Source organism: Zophobas morio, unplaced genomic scaffold (genome assembly GCF_036711695.1).
Source record: "Zophobas morio isolate AGI-343-1 ecotype UQ-CSIRO unplaced genomic scaffold, CSIRO_AGI_Zmor_V1 ptg000011l, whole genome shotgun sequence".
Lineage (NCBI taxonomy): Eukaryota > Metazoa > Arthropoda > Insecta > Coleoptera > Tenebrionidae > Zophobas > Zophobas morio.
Window position 1 is genome coordinate 9,436,598 of NW_026972116.1, and position 17,670 is coordinate 9,454,267.

General features: G+C 32.4%; 2 protein-coding genes across 4 annotated transcripts in view; one reads left to right on the forward strand and one right to left on the reverse strand.

The window, feature by feature from the left end:
• The window catches only part of LOC135126861 (uncharacterized), a 251,789-nt gene that overhangs the window by 186,267 nt on the left and 47,852 nt on the right, over positions 1–17,670 (reverse strand). The window lies entirely within an intron of this gene.
• Positions 12,944–13,427, forward strand: LOC135127322 (uncharacterized). The gene is made up of 2 exons (XM_064053765.1): positions 12,944–13,028; positions 13,085–13,427. The coding sequence occupies exons 1-2, from the start codon at positions 12,955–12,957 to the stop codon at positions 13,425–13,427; spliced, it is 417 nt and encodes a 138-aa protein (XP_063909835.1). The 5' UTR covers positions 12,944–12,954.

Here is a 17,670-nt window from a genome sequence, read left to right on the forward strand (position 1 = left end):
CCACAATCAGATTTTCCTTGTTCATTTCCATCAAGAAGTTGAATAACGTCATACGAAAATTTTACTGAACAATAAATCTCAATGCTGTTTAATCTGTCGTTTATTAATGTATCGTTTGTAAAATTAAGCATATGGGCTGTAGTTAAAAACATAAAGTTTTTCAGCTTTTTCTTAGAACTTACATAAAAAATTCTTTGAAATTCGATAAATTCATTGCCATCACTGATTTGATAATTACAGGACATACATGTTAGTCAACGTTCTGTTATTTTTCAAACAAAAGTAATCTGTAAATACCATAATATCAACGTGAGTATGATATAAGAAATGTGGCACAGGGGTAAAACATTCGCTTTAAATGTGAACTGTCCCGGATCTTATCCTCGGCATCTGCATTTTATTTATTATTTCAAAAACGACCCATTTAATTTCCATGAAATGCCTGAAATAAAGTAACGTTATGTTAATATTTGCATAATATATATTGAAAATAAAATGTTTATCCTTACAGGAAATTAATAGATACAATTATTAAGGAATACTCTCTAATATTTTCGCAGAACTGATCTAAAACACTAAAAATTCTGTTCTATGATCAAATACTACATTAAAGATTTGGAGGTTTACGAAAAAATGGAATCGACTGTAATATTAAACTTCAAAATAATATTACGAATGTTTTAAAAATAAGGACAAATATTAAGCGCATTTTCTAAATCTATGTAAGATTTTTACTAACTGAGCGTCAACTAGAATATGAAAAATTAGGCCTCCTGTTTGCATCTGTCTGTCATCTTTCGTAATAACCGTTGTGAAAATATTTGAAGAATATTGTGTACACGGTGAAATTATAACCACAATAAAATACAAAATAATATATTACTGCATTTGTGATTTTTGGAAAAAATTCTACATATTTCAACATAATTTTACAACTTATCCTAGAAATCACAAAACCGATTACTATTTTGCATTGTTGTTCATCTACATTTATCAATGATTTAACATAGTCTAAGAGGAATGTGAAAGTTACTTTGTACACCATCAGCACAAAAGTAATTTTATTAATTTTTTACTTGGAATACTTTAATAATGAAAATAACGCCAAGAAAAGAGACCTGATTAAACTTTTTAAATTTTGTCAAGAACAAGATTTTTTCAGTTTTAATAATGAAGTAGACAAGAAGAAAGACTTAAGCATGGGGTCTTCACTGTCCCTCATCCTTGCAGAAATGTAGAAGGAAAAATACTAAATGACAACTCCAAGTTCAAGGACACGTTGTTTGTTGGAAGAGGTATGTAGATAATATATTGTGCATCTATAGAAACAGGGACAATGATGTAGACGAATACCTTCAACACATAAACAAATTAAACCCAAATATAGAGTTTACTATGGAAAAAGAAGAAGATAGGATTCTCAACTTCCTAGACGTGAAAATCACAAGATCTAACAACAACTCTGAGTATGAAATGTACAAAAAACCAACGTGCACGGATGCCACGATGGGGAAGACATCATTCCATCCGGAATCACAAAAATTAGCGCCTTTTGGAGCCCTCTATGAAAGGATAAAACAAATCTCCCTGGTAGATGATAAGAAAAATGAAGAGGTGGGAGTAATAAGACAAAAATGTGAACTTGAACATGAAATTGTTGTTAATAACGGCTACAAAAAAGAAGAAATTCTAAGTATGGAAAAGAAAATAATGAGAAAGACACAAGAAAAACCTGGAAATAACGTTGAAGCACAAAGCACGGAAGAAGTAAGCAAAATAGAGGGCCGCATTTCTTATATCTCGGAAAAAATCAAAAGAATCCTCCAAAAATTTAAGGTGAAAGTAGCGGTACGAACAAACAACAAGAAAATGTACATGTTTAATGGAAAAGACAAGATAGACCTAAAAGATAAAAGCGGTGTTTACAGGGTTCATTACAAAGGATACCCAGCATCCTACGTAGGGGAAGCCGAGAGGAGCATCAGAACAAGAATAAAAGAACATAGCAATACAACCAAATACTCAGTTATGCTACAGCACCTTATAGCACAAAACCACAATTTAGATGTAGACAAAATAAGGTTTTTACACCAAGAAAACAAAGGCAAAAGATTGCAAAGTAATTTTAAATACTGATAATTTTACAAAACTAATATTTGAAATACTTAGACACCCAAAAAGGCAAAAACTAAGGTCCTTATTAACAGATTTTCAACTTTGATTTAAATTTTACCCACGTCAATTTATTAATCAATCTCGCTGTGGCTCTAGCAACTGTCACATGAAACTCCCCTCCTAACTTTTTTCTTGTTTTCTCGCTTCTTATTACTTCTTGGACAAATAAACGTTAAATTGAAAACAGTTTTCTCAGAATATTAAGTGTATGGAAGTTGTTGATCCAAACGGCATGAGATGAATTTTGAAAAGAATTCTCCAACATCCCAACACCCATTTTTCCAGCTCTTTAAAACGATGTGAACAGGTCGAAAGATAAGAGAACTCCAGAAAATATTGGAAATGTTAGACAAATAATGGAGCAAATCCCTACAACATCCACACAACATTCAGCACAGCAAATGGAATTGTCATATGAAACTTAACTTACTTTTGTAAAGACGAATCCTAGTTTCATTTGAGTGGTTACGTTAATTAACAAAATCAATCCACAAGTTTATGGTGAAAATCCCCTTCATCCTCAAAAACTACATCTTCTTCAAGATAACCGCTGCTAAATATCAGCAAGAAATTTTGGCAGATTTTATACTACAACTTCACCACAATGAACTGGAAATAGGTTACGTTCAACAAGACGGGGCTACAGCGCATTCTACTAATTGTGGCCCTATTTAATCAAGAACAGTATTTATCGAACACCTATCAACAATTTGGAGGAATATACCAAAATGGGAACATTTTTAATTTTCACTGTAATTTAATTTTATTTATTTAGTAAAATTAATTAAAATTAATCTTGTACCAATTTCTTGGTAACATAACACTTCTTTACTAAAAATAATATTAAAAAGTATCCGCCATTTTTGCTTTTCCATTTGGTATTTTGGACATTTATTGGTATGGTAAACGACATGCTAAAACCTTTTCAAGGATGACGCGATTATAAATTATATTGCTCGTCCGATATTATGAGCCACTTCTATGTCTTAGAGAGGCCTTTAATGGCATAGTATATGATATTTTATCAGGAAAACTTTATGTTTATAACTTCCAGCCGTTGACTATAGTATAAATTATCTGCAAAACAAAATAAGAAATCTATCGAATGATCTCTATTTAAGTTATACAACACTTATTATAGCTTAATGTATTCTTTTCATAACAACTGTATTTTAATGTAAGCACATTGATTCTTTTTACTGCAGCGAAAAACAGCCAGAATATACTGAAGAACTAACTTAAAATATGCAAAAAGTTTAGAAAAAAAACTTTATTTCATTAAATATTCGTTTTTCGTTATCCATAAATATTACTTTGCAGAAAATTTTGTTAAGACTACGAAACATAGTTATAAGTAAAACAAAAACAAAAAAATGTGTTAAATTTTTATTCATATCTTTTGCACTCAATATTTGACTCTGACGTAGGACGTCAAAATCATAATAGTCGTGGAAATACTTGTAGTCAAAAACACTAACTTATTGAATGTGATATTTTTTAGTAACTTTTCGTAGATGATTTCTTATATGTTACGAATATGTTGCTATGGATAAATCTAAATTTCAAATTCGCAATTATTGAAAGGTATAGGTACTAAAAAAAGAAAGTCAAAAAGGATTTTTTTTGTAAATTAAATTTTTAAGTTGGGAGACTCATTAATTAGTAGCGTACGTCATCTGTTTCGAACAACTTTATTTTGAATGAACAGAGTCCACCATCAAAAACTATTGCAGTCTGGTATTCTGTTATACCCATCAACTAAAAAAAAAATGGTAAATTTTGACTTGTCTTTTTTTAGAAACTGGACCATTTAATTACTTAATTTATAAGGCTACTGTTATCGTCTGCACTTCCATTCTCACTATCATCCGAATTATTAACATTAATAGGTCAATTTTTGTTTTCAATATCACCTTCTAAGCTTCTTTGGCAAAAATGCCATCTTAAGCCACTTAAAGACAGAGAAGCGGGAATATATTATCCAGATAATCAGATACAGGATTTTCCTACAGAGTATTTTAGAAACTTGTTTCATTTGCAGCACTGAAGTCCCACTTTCAGTGTCTCTTCTCGTTTCAAAGTAGAACTTCTACACTTCTCTCGAATTCATGTTATTCGTTTTCTTTCTTCAAAATGTAATCATACATATATTAATTTGGTAAATTTCTATGCCTTTTACGGTCACCAAATTTTATGTAGATGAGGATTTTTCTACAGTTCTACAGTAACCGAAATTTTTCTTCTTTTCTCAAGCGTAATTTATTATTTTATCAGTATGTTTAACGTAATTGTTCCAGTGCACAGCCGGAACTTGATCGATCACATTTTGGCAAGTTACACGAACATCATTAGGGGAAGAGCTGGTTCTTCGAATGATCTTATCATCATTTCTTTTAACTTCCGACCATGCCATTTCAATAGCGTTGAAATGACAGTGGTATGGTGGCAGCCTCAATACCCAATTTCCACGATGTTGGTATTATAAATCTAAATGATAACGTTTTTGGGGTTGTTTGTTAGCCAATATTCCTCAGATTTGGTCTTTCATGGCCTTGGGTGGATAATCAATCCCATTTATATTTAAATATCATTTTTGTCTTTGTCCAACTTTTTCGAAGAATTTCCTCCTAAAAATAAAGTAAAGTTTTATTACAATATATTAATGCCTATGCAGTCTAAATTGACACCTCAAGTCTACTATGATATCTTGCGTTATCTGTCACAATAAGAGAAGGTTCCCGCAAACTTGGTATCAACTGTTGTTTGAACCATTTTTCAAAATTTTCCTAGTTCATGTTATCATAATAGTGTCCAGCTTTGCTATTAGCTTTAAAATTTAAAGAGGTGCCTTCAATAAAACCGTTTTTATTTCCAGAGTGAACCACAATGCATCTGCACCCTTCTCCAGTTTTTGCAATAGCAGTGTTTACTGAGCCGTCTCATCAAGGAAAAGAGGTTCATATAAATTTGTTCCTTTGTGTTAGTTGTATTCACCTAAAAATGTTGTCTTTAAGTTAACTGAAGGCCGTTCCATCAAAAATAATCTGTACTATTTTTCTTAAATTTGAAACCAATTTTTCTTATCCAGTCGGTTAACGATCTAGGACCAACATTAAAATCGGGAATCTTTTCCGTTACTCGATCGTGCAACAACTTAATAGTAATGTATTCTTTAGAAGCAACCTTTTTATAGATAATCTCCTGGATTGACATTAAATCTACATTTTTCTTGTATTGAAAGTCACTTCAACCTGGACTTTTTTGTAGCCTGTAGACCGATTTTTCCGAAATTTTCAACATTTCTGCGACCAGTTTTATCTTCATTTTTTTCTTAAATTCCAAAACATCTTGGTTTCTATCAAGATAGTCTAACATATTTAAAATTATTTCTTTTGCTTTGTCGTTAAATCGTTTCGTTGGGATAAATGACAAATTTCAAAGTTTGACATAAGACCTACTAAAAATTTGGTGATTTTTTGTCTCACACAAAGTGCATAAGATAGAAAAAGAAAAAGTTTGGCTTGGGGTAATTCCACGACTTTACCATTTCTAATTTTTCATCAAAGTAATTTGATATTTCGTTAAAACATCAAATATTAAGTTTATACACATAAAACCCTAACTATGAAAAAGTAAAACGACAAAATGTAGAAACGTTTTTTCCCTGCACCGAAAAATACTTGACTTCACTTAATGAGATTTATTACTTTATGAGAAGTAATCCAAAGATTTCGACTACAAAAGAAAGTTGAGAGCGGTACCCACTTGCAATTTACTATAGAAATTATAAATAATAAAGAGGATTATTTTTTAAAAGAGAAAGACAATAGCAAAGCTCCACCGCTTTTATTACAAAACCACCACTGACTTCAAGTAGTTGAAAAACAAGAAAAAATTTGAAAAAACCTCGCCATAACACCCTTGACATTTAAGCAAGTATTTTATTTACACTTGAAAAATCAAAGGTATTAAATAAAAATGCCTTTGTCGTTAATATCACTCGTGAAAATTCCAGACGCTCAACACTGTTGCCTAATGAATAACATTCCGCCTCCGAACTCCTCTTTCACATCTCGCGTTGATTTCTCCAAATTAACTAAATATCACCCGTCAGCATTCAGTTTCACACAAACAAGACAAGTTCTCCCAAAACAATCCAAACTACACCTTCCTCCGAAATCTTAAAATTCCCTCCAGTTACTTAAACTGTTGCCTCCATCATCCCAACTCAGAGCCAAGTTTATTAAATGTCTTTGAGGCGCAATTATTTTGTCTATTAACACGTAATGCGGTTTTGTTTTGAACTTTTCTCATCAACCCCCAGCCCGAAAAGCCCATTCAAGCTACGTTACGAATTATTGTACCCATAAATCTCCCTACAACTGTTTAATCAAACTAAACGAACAATTTACATTGCAAAAGCGGTTATAAATATTTAATTGGGCTATTTTTACGGGGTTACCCCATTTCATCATACATAGGAAGTGGCGGTTGGTAAAAATTTGCACATCGATCGGGTTGAAAAATCTTGGTAGGTTGAACAAAGTCGGGTCATTTAATTAAGCCCTTTTTTGCTGCAACCGTCCCAGATACAGAACAAAGGCGTGCACTGAAAACTTGAATGTCATCCAGTGTACAAAGGGCATACCTCCACTATAACTTCTCCTAAATAAATTTCAAAGTATATTAAGGGCGCTTTGTATTACCACCTTCCGAAGTTTCTCTAAAATCTGGAGGTATTTTTGGGGAGGGCCTGCAAAGTTTATTTAATCTGCCGAAATGCTTGTTGAGTAAGTACTTCAATTATTAAATAATCTTAAGAGAGCTCCGCTTCAAAGATAAGAGCTAATTTAATTGAATGGTATTTGTGCCGCTAAAACCCTTTGAGAAATGAAGACTTTTTATCGCGATACTCATCTATCAAATACATTGCGACAGGTTTTATTTAAATTATCTCGAGCCCTGTTATTGAAGAAAAACTTTCGAGGGCTTATTCAAAAACTATGGGGAATAGGTTTGAGTTAAAAAAAATTAAATAAAAGTGGAAACAAAACACACAAATTTCTCCTTGAAGTAACAACATTATGTTTCGAGTTAAGTTTAAAAAAACTGTTTGATTTGTGTTTGATGAATACTAACTAGAGCCAAGAAATTTAAAAACGTAATGATAGGACCAAAACGGTTTTACTTCAAATTTTTTAATTTTCACGGTCACTGTATGTACGAAATATTTATGAAAGCCCTTTATTGGTAAAAATTTTGACAGAATTTTTAATAACACGTATTTTTACAAAGACCTGACCCACGCGGAGCTTTCATCGCTTCAGAAGTAAAAAGAGTGGTGGAATAAGCTGTAGATAGGATCTGTAATAAGATTAATCTAGATTAAGAAGTAATTAGGCAGCAGCTTAGCCTAGTCAGGGGAGATGACAGAATAGATGTTTAAACACGTTAATATTATATTAAAATTTTCGGTACTGTGGGGATAATAACGTGTTTGATTTCTTCGCCAGGGATGAGAATACAGAACTTTTACTAACAGTTTCAAAAAAATACACATTGTGTTCTCAGTTCGCGTTCATTATAGGATGTATTTAGCCAACAAAGTTTATACACAGAATAAGACATTTTAAAACGCTATTGTTAGATAATTATTTAAATGAATATAATTTTTTACAGTTAAATAAAATAAACCGTAAACTGCTCGCCTCCTAACATCGCGGAGAATCCCTTTAATTAAATTTCCTTACTCGCTTATAAAAAATTTATCGAGTGAAGCTTCAATAGAAGCCCAAGAGTCTGAAACAGCAATATAACAACCAAAATATAATTCTTATCGTGATCACAAAACCACGATGACAGCAATAATCTTTCAGTGTTATTGTACTAAAATGGCCATCAAGAAGTGACCTGTTTGAGGCATTATTGCCTATATCGAGAGATATTTCCGAGGAAACTGGAGCAATAAATATTAAATTATGTAATCTGAATGTCAATTTTTCACTTGAATAGAAATTGACATCGAGTTTAATACACTTCTCAAATATAAAATTTTATTGGATTTCTCCAGCAGCATCGAGTGAAAAAATGATTCATTACTGAAAACGTAAAACGAGAACGAAATTAATTCTGTTGATAACCGCTGCATCGTTAGGCTGTGGTAATGAGAAACAAACGCAATTACGGCATGGTACACAGCATCTACAAAAAAGTTGTTATACTTGTTAGCATAAAACTCCGCTACCAATAACACAAAAAACGAAAATCGAAATTGTAAAAAAACAAACAACCAATAAACGAGTTTTGGATAAACACTTCGTTAGAAAATAATACATTTTCGATCTCTTGTTAGTATTGAAAAACTTCGTTAATAAGTTTAGTTTTTGCAAAAACATCTACAAGATGTTATTTAAAACAAAGCTTCAAATAATAATATTATTTCAACTGGACAATGTGCCGGCCATGTATCTCTAATTTAACATGCTTTCTTTGACGTATTATGAAAGACATGTTTCAAATTACACGTTACAAACAAATTTCTGTATAACTTCGGGCAATGTCCACGTAAACATCCATCATTGTGGAGCTTAATTGAACCGAAGATACTTGTAGCACATTGAAACTGCTCTGAATTAGGTTATTCAGTGAAATCTGTTCATCTTTGTTTACTATCCCTGTGATCTTTACAGCAATTTAACATAAAGTTCTACATAGACCCGTCAAAATTATTCCCATATAATTTGTATAGTTTATATTCCAAGCTCTAGATCGACAAATAGGTGTCTGTTTCGAGCTCGAGGACCTATTGTAGAAATAACAGACGGAATCATATTTTTGGTTATGACTTTTTTATGTTCGTATCATTCATAATCATAACTATACAGTGACTACAAATCTTTGTTCATCAAACTGGGTACTACTAGTTCTGATAAGAATTTTAACACTGTAAGTATTTTTCGGATCCTAGATTGCTGTATAAAAGTGACATTTGTTAAATTATTATCTAATCGATACCACTATCGGAACGAAGTGGGAAATACACAGCCAACTCAAATCACTCTGGACCTACACCCAATTTAAAACAAACTTAGATATAATTATTGTAAATCGCACTTAATGTAAAAGCGAAGGAAAATTTTGATAAACACAGGCCATAAAATGTAATAAAACGTTTGACTTCTCGAGCGTAAACTAGGCCTTTCATGATCTCTAGATGAAAAAAACAGTCTCTCGTTTCCGTCCGTCTGTGATCTACTCATCTGTATCAATATTTATTAGGCAGATAATCTCCGGAACTAGTGGGTCCAGTAGTTGTTGACTGTATCCAAAATTTCATAAGTATTTAGGAATATCGTGCAGTGATGTCTAATCGCGCCCACCAACAAAATTATAACCTCATCTCAAACTCTTGCATGGTAAATGTTATTTAAATTTCATAAAATAACATACTTTTATACCTGTGGTTTATAAATACGGCTTTATTTTTTACCCTAGACATTAAGTTTTTGACTTCCCGAGCGTAAGCAAGGAACGATGAAGTCAATAATTTATGAACGACGAACGCCGCGCTTTATAATAAACGATTAATGCCATATTTTAATTTTTATTATAAAATTTGTTTTATTAATCAAATCAAGCACGATTTACCTCATTTTCACAAAAATTTTATAATATTGTGTATTCTTATTGCGTATTCTTATTTAAAATGTTAATGACGTCATCACGAGATATAAATAAGCACCTTTTAAAAACAGTTTTACTAAATTGGTTAACGTTTTTAACCTTTAATATTGTTAAATATGCCAAAATAACGTTTCTTGTACTTAACTTAGAATACACGATCTCAAATCCCTGGTAAAAAAAAGAAACAAAACTTAAATGAAAACAAACTGTGTTAAATAAGTTGTCAGTTTGACAAAAATTTCGTCCTGTGTTCCAAGTCTTACCATGTTTGCTATTTTTAACTAAAAATTATTTTTACCAAACCCTATATTCAATCTTTCTTAATTGTGCACGTCTTACACACAACCCAGATTTCTCTGACTGTAGTTTATAGAACTTCCTCTACACCTCTGCAACCTACTCAGGGCTGTGCTAAATCTGAAATATTTTTTTTCTAGATCTTTATCTTCAATTTCCGAACATTTAAAATTTGGTCATAAGCTCTCTTTTCGACCAGTTATTGAGCACTTACTTTATACCAGAAGATTCTAAATTTTGTCTAAAACATCGCTAATTACCTTTTTCTTAGAACTGCAACCTTATGTGACCTTCTTCTACTTTCTTAGCCTTTTTAAATTTAGGTCAATTTAGGTTTTCAATATCACCTTCTAAACTTCTTTGGCAAAAATGCTATTTTTACCCCGTTAAAGACAGAGAAGCAGCTGTATATTATCCAGGTAATCAGATACAAGTTTTTAATTTCCAGTTAGTACTGAACTCCAACTTTCAGTGTCTCTATTACGGTCACCAGACTTTATGTAGACGAGGAACTTTCTACAGTTCTACAGTAACCCAAAATTTTTATATATTTACTCTTTCCGCTTCTAAATGCTTTTTTTTCTACTTTTTTACTTTCCGAGCATAAACGAACGAAGTATTGTAATAGAGTCCATCGGGCTCTGGCTATTTTCATGTTTTCTGAACGTTTCATGACCCCTAGAGTACGAACAAGTGATTTCCCATTTCCGTCTGTCTGTTTGTCTGCCATCTGTCCGGACTTTTATTAGACAAACAATCTCCGAAACTACTGCACCGATTGTTGTCAAATTTTCTGTATATGTTAGGAATATCATGTAGATGGTAAAACTCTATCCAAAATTTGTCTAGTCATCCCCACCAACAACGTGACGAAAACCACTCAAAGTTTTGTACAAATAAACATAACTTAAACTTCATAAAATAGTATACTCCTATACTTGTACTTTATGAATTCGCTCTGTTTTTTTTTTTTAACCGCGCCCGCCTATATTTATTAATAATAAGATAATTATTACAATAATAACAGTTACTCAGCCAAAATAATATTCGGATCGTTTCTTTCAGCACAATTGCATGCGGCCACTGATGCTTCTAATTTGCGCTCGCTCTCTGGTAATAAGGATTCATTCAAGAATATCTGTTACGATTACATCACACACAAAACCTCCCATTTATTAACATGAATGGCCACCCATTTACAGTTAAGAAAATATTGTTTTATAAAATCAGTAAGTTCGTGTTACGACTTATATTAATAGCATTAATTTTCAAAATATTTTCTAACATAAATTAAGAAACAAACCTGGTTTAAAGGAGGTAAATTATGCAATGATAATAATGAACGGCGTAGAAACAATAAGTTACTAATTATGGAACATAAACACTTCTACCTAAGCAAGAGCTTAAATTTTACGCACCCAGTTTCCGAGAATGAAAAGGGCATCTACTGTGTAACCACCAATCATCAATAATTATAAATTAAAGAAGTGGAGGATACACTACCTTATTATAATTGTGAGTAGATTCTCTGGAAAATTTGGAAATCTACCGTACGAGCACAAAATAATTCATTTTGGAAAAACAATACAAAATTGTACACAAACGCCACGAATAGAAAATTAGAAAACTGGCAAGAAGTTTAACTCTTGAAAAAATAAGGAAACTTCTTTCAGAAAATTTTTGGTAACACTAAAACAACAACAGCAGATTTTGTTAAGAATGATGTAACTCTATCATAGACGTGACTTTTAGTTGCATAACCACCGAAATTCAACTTTAGTAACCGAATTTACAAAGATCAGTTAACTGCTGTTACATGATTTCACAGCAAAGAAACGTCAAGAATTTGAACCTACCGTTAGGAAGCTTTAAATAAAACAAAATTGCGAACGAGCTTAAGTACTTTCAAACACTCGTAAATTAATGCATTGTGTTTCATAATTGCGCGTATACTGTTAACCGATACACTAACATATATCTATCGATTTTCAAAAGTAGGTAATTAAAAATATACCACAGCGTTTCGTCTTTTGAGTTATGGTTTTCGAGTCATTAATTGCAAACAACAAACTTCAGCTTCAAGAACTATTTAGTTCATAAAAGGACATATTTTACTGTGACAATAAAGTGTACGCCAGTTGCATTTAAATATTTCAGTGAGATTCATTTAACGAAATCCGAAAATATGTGTTCATTATTTTCATGTCGTTTTGATAAATTGGTGTAAATTTTTACACAAACTGTGCTTGTATAGTTCACTTTCCAAGTATTAAACTGAAATGACTATTTAAATAGGAGACAAAAGCGATGTCAGTTGCAATTAACGCTGTAATAAAGTGCTCAGAATTATAATGGAATACAGGGTATATGAATATGAAATTTTCTATTATGTTATTGAATGGGCGGAACAAGCATATACATCGGTAATAAATACACCAACAACCAATTTAGTTATGTGTAATGAATCTGATAACTATAATAATGATTATTACATCAGAATAACTACAATAATTTCAAACAAAATCTTCCTTCTTGAAAACCGACAAAGTAATGAACAACGTCTTTGACAATAATTTTCAATAGACTCTTTCTTTGGTTTATTTGAAAATATTATAAACATCCCTGAAATCTGTAGATAAAACTGTAGATAAAGGATTCTAAGACATCTTATCCCCACTCCGCATTTCCCACTCCGCCGTTGGTCAAGTGGAAGGGGACCCCGTATCGGGTATATATACAGCAGTTCTTCGCCACGTGTTCAGTTTATCCTCTGCTCCGCACGATAGAATCCTTCAAAAAATGTTGCCATTTGTCACCGCTCCTGAATTTGCTTTGCCAAATTTACCAACTGAGCTTTGGACCATCATCCTGAGGTAAGTTATATTTTTATTTTTGTTGTTATTCTTTACTAATATTTTGATTGTTTCAGATCTTTGGACCCATCTTCGCTTATAATTGCTGTCAAATCCATCGACTTGTGGAAACGCATTAGTCAAGAAGATTCAGTGTTAAGGCAGACCGTCAAGAACCAGCTACTCTTAGAAAAACGCAGGCGCCGAGAGAATATGCTCAATCCTGGACTGTTACTTTCCATAACTAGAGAAGGAGCAGGAAGACTGTTTGCATCCAACGCAAGGAAGATAATTCGGCTACAGTTTCCAGCACAAGGACCGGTTAAGACCCAAGAAAGAAGGAAACGTTGCCAAAATGAAAGCAGTAAATCTCATAACCACAAAGTAGGAAGAAATGAATATTGTAAAATAATGCTCTAATAAAAATACAGTTTTATATATTTTCTTGTAGTATTAATTTTTATTTTATTTTTTATAAAATGAGAATATTAGTTTGGCAGCGTGGGTACATTATTGTGTATAACTAAATTAATTTAGAAAATTTTATGGTGCGTTTAAAAGAGTAGTCTAATATTTGAACCGTTATTTACTTAATTATTTTACACATAGGCTCTACTGTGGTGGTGGAACGAAAACTAATTTTATTTTAAACAGAAGTTACAAGCTTTGCTGTCTAGTCACCAACATCTACAAAACAGAATTAATAATGCAAAATGAAGTAGATATTAATCATCTATGTAACCAACACACGCCATCATCGTAACATTGTTTGTTATAGAGATTCAGACAGCGGTATTTCTTGTGGATTTTACCATAGCGGCGCCCTTAAATAAACTTCAGTTACCAACTGTGTTGAGACGTAGAAATAACTAACCTTAGAAACCTAATACCCATCCAAGATCAGGTTCACCATACATTACATTTCATCAAATGCACTCCAGTTCAGTGAACGTTAACCAAGTAACCGTAAAATCTCGAACTGAATTCACAAAGACTAGTATAAATTTTTACTAAATTAGTGTCTCTCAGAAATGCGCATTTTCAGGAATCCTAATGCTAAGTTTAAATTTATAATCCTAGACAGCAATGCCGACTCACTAGATGAAATTTTCTCTGCGACGTTTCCTCAACTACAGAACTTTTATGTCGCGCCACCACCTGTCCTCAATGGTTTTTTCTTGTCGATGACGCTTTTGGCGCAACCTTCTGTTTAATAATCCTTGATTATTCCATTACATTCGGTTCTTGTAAGTTGATTCGCAGTTCGCAGTTGCCTGGGAAACGCCCGTGAAGGGTTGAAGGAAAATGGGCTGACGTCCACTTATTGCTTTGCATATGCAAAACTTACACCACTATGGAGGTGCGCCAAGAGATATCACTGAATTCGGTTATTCCCCGGATATCGTCCGCAATACAATATCCAAAGCTTGTAAATTTATAATACGGTGAATGCGAACAGTAGAACTCGGTAAATTGCCACTTTACCAGATTTGCAGCGATCCACTTAAATCCCAATCGAAAGTGGGCGCAAAGACTGGATTTACTAGGTCTAGCAATTAACCGCAGGTTTCATTAAAAACTCATGTTTAAAATATACTAGAAGAATTGATGTTGAAAAACTGAGTGGTGGAGGGGAGTTTGTTTATGTTTTAGCGCCATTCATATTGAAACTAATGCTCCATTTGCTAATGGAAAATATGCACATACTGTAACAGATTACTGTTAAATAGCGTTACCAAATTAATACTAGGTTTCTAAAGCATTTTGTTTTCTTGGAAATGAAGGAGGGAATGATTGGCATTTTCCACTTGGGTGCACAAACTGGTGAGAGAAACTGTACTTGTTTAGGTGTTTCCACTCACCTCAGTTCAGTAATTTCGATCTCCACGATTGAGGGTAGCTGCTGGGTTTTAAATGAGACTACTTCTTTTTTCAATTGTTCTGAAAATACTTTATTGCTTCCCCAAAATACTAACACAAAATTCACAGCAGTTTCCCAACAAAATTTTTAACAAATTTTTAATGGAATTGTTTTTTCAGCATTGGCTGAAATAATTGTTACTATGAAAACATTGTTAAACAGTGATTATTTTTTGCGGACAGTGTGCAAAAAGAATTTACTGAGAAATTTAATGCGCGAAGGAATATCCACTTAAAAAATAAGAGCAGCAAGATTTTAAGTTTTTAGCCGAACCCCGAAGAAAAAAATTTTTTTAAGTACTTAATTATCTAATGTATAATTTATTCCATAAAAGGTATTAATTATTCTCATGAGCTGAAACTCCCTTATACTTTAAAATAAACTGTATCCAATAAAGCAAAAAATACATCTTCAAAAAAATTAATATTACATGACATTGCCTAGATCTTTTATTTTGTTCACGTACAATTTTGGTGCGCTTTTCCAATACTTTTAAGGTGAGAACAGTGTATTTAATTTCCTAAATCCAGCCTTTCTTAACTTCTTTAATAGCAGAAAGAGGAGCCGTAATAGGGTAAACTTCGTAAAATTAATTCGATTCTGACTCTCGTAGAGTGTGTCTAAATAAGCGCTGATCTAAAACAGTCAGAAGAAAATGTAGCAAGAAATCTGCAGATTTTAAAAACAGTGATTCCCATTTCTGTTATGCATTATAATCCAAGCGATGAAAAAATGCATGAACAAAATATATACAAAAGGGAAATAATGAAAATTATATTATACAAGATTTGAGGGAGCTACACTTTGAAAGAGAGAGCTAGCAAAGAGTCTGGCATTATGTGTATGATATTTTTCGAGGTAACAGCCCCTCAGGCACTCTATCACTGTACTTTACATTTATATATGTAAGACAAAACATAATGAGACTGATACTTGTTTAAACTCCATCACAAAAAATGGTTAACAGTGAATTTAGTTTAAAATATTGTAATTGTACGAGTAGAACACTGCATGATGAAGGTAATGTGTACAGAAAAGGACAACAAAGTTCCGCAAGCTAAAATATTTTATATGCAACTGTATTACTCGGGCTTAAAATGAAATGTAAAAAGAAGAAATTCTTTCTTTTTATTACATATATATTTTTTTATTATACAAGGAAGGTTTTTATAGTTTCTAAACGCAATAAGATGCTAAAATGCGGCTTAACCAGTATGTTCGGCAACAAAAGTCCGCACGTTGCCAATATTTTCATAAATTTTATATATGTCGGGAAATACTTATAATTTGTAATCGTCTTTTCTGAAATGATATGTCTAATGCTGCGTCTAACGCTATGTATATAAAAGGTTTTAACAAAACTAAATTTTATTGTTGATAATTTGTGAACCTAATATTTGAAATAACTAAAACAAAAAAGCAAAAACTAAGATTCTTATAAACTGATGTTTAACTTTGATTTTACGTCAATTTATTTATCCAACTCAGTGTGATTTGAAACGTCCCCCTTCTAACCTTACTTTTCTTGTTACATTTCGATTGGAGCAGAAAACGTTTATAATTGAGTCGAATTTTCGAAATGAAGAGCCGGTAAACGGTTTATGTTAGTACTGGGTTCAAGCGCCTTGGGATGAATTCTGGGAAGAATTTCGCAACAACATCGTTGATTACGCCCATTTTTGCAGCTCTTTACAACCTTTGTGACAGATTTCCGAGAAACCTCGTCGTTCCTACATACAGAGGAAGGAAGTGAGAAGTGACAGGTCAAAAGATAAAAGAACTCTAGAAAATAACAAGCCGATTTTCCAGCTACTCTTATTGAGTGTTGTCGGTGGATTTTAGACAGCTGTTGGAAAAGACCTATTTTACAGACGAAAATAAAATTTTTGATGACTAATTATATTATTTATAGGCTTGGTTGTCAAGATATTTAACAATTTCCATACATTCTAGCGACCTGTATATGTACCGCTTTAATGATTTCATTTTCACAGTAAAACTTCCACTTATACGATTATGATTATGATAAAATGCTTATGAGCATACATACAAGTTTATGACCTTGTCAGTTATTAAAAAACACTTTCAGTATAAACGACTACGTTTTTTTGGTAACAAATTTTGGTACTAAATATCTTGAAAGCTGCTTCATAAACAACACTTGATTTTCAGCTCTCCCGCTTCAGCAATTTCAGGTGGTATTAATGTAAATTCAGACATATTTGCAAAAAATTATGACATTTTTTTTTCGTTTGACAAATTTCCATGACAACACACAAACATGTTTCTATAAATGGCCATCACAATTTCTGAACACAAATTAGAATTTATTCCTAAATTATTGTTACATCGTTTTTGATGTAATCGTATACGTTTGAAAAAAAATAGCATATATTATTTAGAGTATAAGTATTTTATGAGGTTCGCATGGACTTGCCTGACTCACTACATTCGTCAGTCAACAAAATCCATGCTCAGCACATGCTCGCAATATAGACGGCATTATATGAGCATTAGATGTTATATCTTATATGTTCTTTTTTCAAAAAACCAAAATGAAACAATGAGCTTTTATTCCCGAGCGTAAGCTAAGTAAATGTAGTAATCAAGTCCATCGGGCGACTTGCCAGTTTTATGTTTTCTCAACGTTTCATGACTCTCGGTTCCATTTGTCTCTAGTTTATCTGTCTGTCTGTCCGTCTATCTATGTCGATTTTTATTAGACAGAAAATCTTCGAAACT